At 42.2% G+C, this 6,675-nt stretch overlaps 1 protein-coding gene across 1 annotated transcript; it reads right to left on the bottom strand.

Moving 5' to 3' along the window:
• Nucleotides 1-2,134: 2,134 nt before the first annotated feature.
• slc18a3a (solute carrier family 18 member 3a) lies at nt 2,135-3,700 on the bottom strand. Its single transcript, XM_063191252.1, has one exon. It carries the CDS (start codon nt 3,698-3,700, stop codon nt 2,135-2,137), a length of 1,566 nt encoding a protein of 521 aa, XP_063047322.1.
• Between the last annotated feature and the right edge of the window lie 2,975 nt (nt 3,701-6,675).

The raw sequence follows: 6,675 nt of genomic DNA, 5'->3' as shown, positions 1-6,675 counted from the left end.
TTTGTCTGATCCACTGTAACGGCCAGAGGAGGACAGAAATTCCTTGATTATGACATTCTGAAGGAACATATAGGGCCATATAAACTGAATGAAGTATATGTCACAAAAATTCAGACCCAGTCAATATGCGCCTCAATTAGGCCTACATATTAATTACAGTCTGTAGCCTATGATGCATGCTAGGTTACACTGCAAGTATCAAAAACAGATGAGCTCCTATTAAGACATACAAAACATACTGAAGTAGAACCAGGCACTGACAGGATATCCTTTTTAGTTCCCCTGCGTCCACAGCGCCAAAAGCACAGTCTTGTTATATTTACTTTCCCTCACCCTTTACACAATTTTAATCAACTTAAGTACCCTTACCCTTTTTTACCCCGTCCCTTTATAAACCAAATATGCCTATCCACTGACACTCGGCTTCAAACATAATAATGATAATAATAACAATAATCATCATCATCATCATCATCATACATACATACAAACATACATAGGCCTACTGTACATACAAATACTAGTTTTCAAATCCCTTTCTATAGAACTCAAAGACATGAAACATGAAACATAATTGCAGGTTATATAAATTGAGGATCATGCATTTATTTTCTTTTTTTAAAAGAGCAATACATATTCTTCCACTCACCAGGGGAAATGTCCTTCACCTGTTCAGAAAGTTTGCCAGAGGTTTTTTTTCCCCCCTTATTCCGGATAACGCGTCCAGATGCAAAACCTCTCCTCTCAGTCAGCCAGGCAGCTCCACTCGCCACCTTTTGTATAAATCAGCCAATTCACCATCATGAAGCTGGAGATGCTTTTCGACACCAATGATGGGGTGGATGGTAAACTTCGTCTATATTGTAGCTCCTCCCTTCCGCGGCTGTTCTCCGAGTCCTTTCCAGAGCACGTCTATCACTCCTCTACCACCACACCATCAGTTCCTCAGTACCCAGCTGTGCAAACCCAGGCACCACGCAGCTTTCCATACAGTGTAGACTACGGCTTAATGAATATATCATCAACATATTACCGTGTAGGTTCTCCCGAGTGATGGAATGTTGTTTAATTAAGCTAGGATTGTAGGCCTAGGCTATATTGATTTTTAGATGTGTTATACTTTAAATTGAATCTGGCCATCTTATCTACCTACAGTCTGTCAAGAGAACTGTTATTTCATGATAAACAACCACAAATTGTGTTGGGAAAAAAAAACTATCACTAACACTATATTACTGCAGACGTATCTTTCATGGAAAAGCAGACTTGTAGGTTCAATAACATGAAAAATAAGACCATTGCTGTTTTACGATGTAGGCCTAGTTAAACAATTATTTTAATTGGCATAGCCTAGGCTACTGTACACTTATTTGGTGGGGATAAGAGATGAAGGTTTCACAGGGTTTTTTTCAATTCCAAGCTGTTTTGCTAGCAATTCAAATAACACCAAGCATTTTTTTTAAACGTTTAGATCAATATTTACCGTAGCCCTAATCTATGTTGGATCAAGTAAAAACAATGCAACACATCTCATATATTGTTGCTTTAATTATTTACAGATGTTACATTTTATGTACAGACAATATTCCTCATTTTACATGTATACATTGCATTCCAGAGGTAAGCGAATTAACTTGTCCAGATGACAGACGAGACGCAATTCATAGGATTCAGTCCAGTCCGCATTTCGGGCTAAATGGCTTGTAACAATGCATGAAGTTCTAGCAGCACAGAGCAAAGACAGGGTCTGTATCGGGAATGTTACACTACCAGACGAGCCACATATTCAGTTTCAACACGTGTAACATTGCCTCTACATCCCTGAGTTTGATTCATGAACACACAAGTGACATAATATGTTTTTAAAGACAGAAAATCCAACATTGCTTTCAGATAATCGCAATGTGGAAATGCGTGGGCTAATGTGGATTCAATCTAATGCCAATGTCCCCAGGAGATCATGTCAGACTGAAAAAATGACCCTAAATCTCATACATAATTGATTTGTCATTTATGGATGGGGGCGCAAATGTATACAATGTATTCATCATACTAACAGGTTATTTTAACCCAAGGCTAATCAACAGGGTAAGGAAATGCTACAAGAAATGTGTTGATGCCTCATCTTAGAGCGTTATATGCGCTCTGGTTCTAGTGTGTCCTCCTGTCTGTCCTCGGAATATGCTATTGGATGCGCACCAAAAGAGCCATTTTCATCAACTGGCACACAGTTACCCACTGAGCTAAGCGGCTGGCTCTTGTTTTGGCGTTCTTCCATTTTAATAGCATCGTAGAGGCCCGTTGCCCCCTCCTCTATCAAAATGTTTCTCTCTGAGTGGGATGGTTTCATGAAGCATACATTGCGCAGCAGCAGCAGAGCCGGTGCGTAAAGGACATTGGCGAGCCCCATTCCTAGATTCAGTTGTACAAAGCCTAGGTCGTGCACTATCTTTCCCGCCACTACTGGACCAAGAGCATAGGCCACACAGTAGGATATATCTGCAATAGCGTACACACTACCATAAACAGACACGTGACGCACATCTACAAGAAACGCAAGAGTTGGCAATAACGCGGTGTCCACCAGCGCAATGCCAAAGCATATGCCACACAATGGCCAGACGAGTTGCCCGAAGGTTTTGCATGCTGGCACGGTGCAGGAACTTGCACCAATAATGACCATGCCCAATGCCCCGTAGAACCACTGTAAGTGGGGATACTGGGCTGCTAACTTCACAGTCATGTAAACACCAAGGACGTGCGGAAAGAACGCCGGTAGCCACGTTAGTCCAATTTCCCACTGGGTAGAGTTCATGGTTTCCTCCATCCAATTAGCGATGGTGGGTTCCAGAAAGGCCAGGGGGATGTTACAGGTGGTCAGTGCCCCTGCTACTACAGCTATGTACGGATCAACCATCAGTTTGTAAATGGGGGTGCCCACTGGCATGTTTTCCCGGGCGTTGCTGGAAAATGGCTTGAGCACCGTGAGGCACAACAAGCCATCTGCAAAACAGACGCAAGCGAGGACGAGGAACGGCACCCTCTTCCCCGCGAACTCATAAAGTACTCCACCAAACGGGGGCGCAACCAGACTCCCGAAGGATATGAAGGCCAGGGCAATTCCAAGCGCGCGAGTCCTCTCTGCCTCCTCCGTGTATTTGTCAGCGATCATGGCAAGTCCGGACGTATCTGCAAACGCAGATCCCAAACCTTGTAAACTCCGAGCTGCAAACAAAGTCCAATAGTTCTCAGCAAACGCGAATATACAGGTGGAACAGAACATGATAGAGAGTCCGATCAGAAGTGGAATGTCATACCCAACACGGTCAATAAATGTCCCTGTCAGTGGATTGACCATGAGTTGCAAAATGGCCTTGGAAGCGAACAGAACGCCAATTTCCACATCAAAATTTTCCTTGGCGACTATGTGCGTCGTGCCATTTGAGTTGTTTGTGTGCAACACGGGATGGGCATGCTCTGCCTGACGCTCCAAAGTTTCAAGGTAATCAGGTATAATTGGCACTATCACCATGTAAAGCATGTTGTCCAGTAACAGTGCAACGCAAACAATAACTAATACTATTCTCCTCTGGCGTTCAGGATCTTGTATCGCAGTGCCCAAATTTCTACTTCTTTCTCCGATCTCTGATAATCTTCCGGCAGCCGATTGCGCAAAACCGATGGATTCTTCAGAAGCCATGACTCACCGCCTTTGATTACTTTATCCCAGGATTTAAAACTACTTTTTATGAAGCGATGTGAGAAACACGCTTATATCACATTAAATGTCCACTTCTATTCGATTAATTTAATATACAGGCGAGCAGAATAGCTTCTCTTTCTTTTTTGTTTACCTTCGCGTGCTGATGTGCCCCATTGCGCTTGGCTTTTGTTGCGTTTATTATCTTCTGTCCAGCGTAGGATGTCCAACTTTGTTGCACTGTGTTTTGCACCGTTTTATAACAAGGGTAAGACCCATGAACTACAGTGTTAAGTGTCCCTATGATTCGTTAATGAGTGCGATATCGCACGTGTCCAGATGCTCCTCGGTCTCCAGAAAAGTTATGCCATATGCTGATGCTCAGTCACACATGACATCGCAAAGTGTGGAGCCGTCCATTCGTCAACTCGTGTTGGGTACCACCGGTTGGTAGGCTCTACAGTGGCGAATTTAGCAGCACCTGAAGGAGAGCTCTCTCCGTCTTTCGCCGTGAGCCGTGACGCACTGCTGACTCGCCTATCCCCTTCCCGTGGTGGTTCCACAGTCTGCTACGTTAAATTGGCGCACACAGCATCTGTACGCGGCAGTAGTTCTTACCAAGTGTTGGTGTTCGAGGGGGTTCCCTTCATCGTACGGTAATTAAACCAATCATATTCAATATTGTGCTCCGATGTAGACTAAAATCCTTTGGCGAACTTGCTTATACTTTTCACCTCCAGAGAAAACGAACTTCTGTTTTAGTTGTAGGATAAAAGACCTTCGAGACACAACAGTTCATTTTAATAAATAATAATAAATAATATAATAATATAATAAAAAATAAAATAATAAATAATCAACAGCATACAATAACAACAATAGCCTATAATAGCAATACAATAATAACAATTACCTTATTAAAACATTAAATAACTCAAATTCGACGTTGGTGTTTGACTTGCATTTCAATATATATGGCATATAGAACCACATTCACTTAATTGAAATACAAAAAGAAAAGAGGTAAAAGTTGCCGTAGATCATCGACGGATACCTCTCAGGGTATGTCTGTCAACTAGACATATTGGATACTATTTCGTTGGGGTGCAACATTGTTTGCTACTGCCACCCACAGGTGATGTTGAGAAAGACGACGGGACACATCCATAGCTTATTACTGACATCCAGGGCTCTAAATTAACGCACGCCAACACGCCAAATGCGGGTGAAAAATCATTTTGGCTGGTAGAAAAAATCATCCACTAGCCAAATTGGCCGGTAGCGCGCGCCCGACTGAATGTTAAACAGCTGCCCGCACAGATCTGTAGCTGCCGTCTGATGAACGTTAAAACGTCGCCTACATTACCCATGAACATTAGTCCTACCGTCATGATGTAGCCCACACCCATTGGCTGACCGTTAATCACAATAAGGCAGACTCACATCCATTGGCTGCGTGTTTGATACCTGCGCGCTGGAACTAGTGTTGATAAAATATGTTCAATGAGCGGTGGTTTGTAGGTTTTGGTCAGATTAAAAATAATGTGGCAGTGGTTGAAGCACGGTAATGTGTCGATGAATGCAAGTAATAGCAGCGTAACTGTTGTGACGGTGAAATAGAGTATTGGTGGAGCGAAAACGGCGTGAGTGAATGGAGGGACAAAACAGCTGTCTGTCAAAACAGTGTCGTTGCCGTCAGAAGCCGTCTGATATTTGCGAGGTCCTCGCAACTACAAACGATGGAGTTGTCGTTTCCTAATAACGCCCACGCCATCGCAAAGACCCTGCACGAGTTTGACACGAGTAAGTAAAAAAAAGATAACATAAACTAGCGACGAAAGTAACAAAGTAAGCATGGTCATGGATATCTAGTTGACAAAGCGTAACGGTAAGTGTCATTCCAAGCGCATCGTAAGTAAAGCTAATATGAATTTGACCTGGAGGAACTTGAAGGTGTCACGCAGCAGCAGCATAAATAAACACACAATGCAGACATCATTCACGCACTGTAGGTGTGTGTGTGTGCGTGCGCGCCCGCGCGGGTGTCTCCTGTCCTTCTCTCGTCTCCTTCTCCTCCCTTCATCTCTTCTCCCCTTCACTTGCCTTCTGTGCATTGTCCATGGTATTTGGCCCACTGTGTGTGAAGTGATTCTATGTAGGGGATATGAGGTTTTGCAGTGTTTGGTTGTGTGTGTGTTTGGCTAGTGTATGTTGAAAGTCTGGTATGTGTGTGACATTAGTGTTGAAGGCATGTTGTGTTTGTGTGAGTTGTAGGCCTATACTGTATGTGAGGTTTGGGTGATGGTGTGTGAGGTAATAGGCTAGTGTTTGGCTGTCTGTGCAGTATATGGAAATGGAATGAAAAATAATGAAATGCAGGTAATAAAAATATAATTACTAAATAATTATAGAATAGACTGAATTATATTGAGTATAATATTTATATTGTGTATCTGTGTTGAGGACATAGCCTAGTTTAATAAAATAATTAAAAGCAACATAATTAACGCATGGTTTATTTTGGTGAGAAAAAAATGGCTAGTTGACCTTCCATTTGGCTAGTAAGAAAAAATGTCTACTAGCCAAATTGGCTGGTGGTGGAAAAAGTTAATTTAGAGCCCTGCTGACATCTATTGGTGAAAACTACGAAATTCATTTCCAGTCCATTTTTATTTTTTATTTTGATTTAGTTTTGTTTGATCACGTCAGATGGATTTTTTTTCTTCAGGAAACTGTTGGGGAAACAATGCCAACAATGGCATGGAGATGCATTTCTGATGCATGCTGCAACCTACAATGCAGGTAGTTAAAGTCATATTACAGGCTTTCATTTGTGAGTGTTGAGGGAAAAATAGATAGTGTAGGATGAATAGACGGATTAAATTATGTCATTTATTTCCAGGGAAATGGTAGAATGATATACAGTATGTTGATACAACCAACACATAATGAGGACTTAATGAAATGCAAAAACG

This window comes from Engraulis encrasicolus, chromosome 24, assembly GCF_034702125.1.
Source record: "Engraulis encrasicolus isolate BLACKSEA-1 chromosome 24, IST_EnEncr_1.0, whole genome shotgun sequence".
Classification (NCBI taxonomy): Eukaryota; Metazoa; Chordata; class Actinopteri; order Clupeiformes; family Engraulidae; genus Engraulis; species Engraulis encrasicolus.
This window is presented reverse-complemented; position numbering and strand designations above follow the sequence as displayed.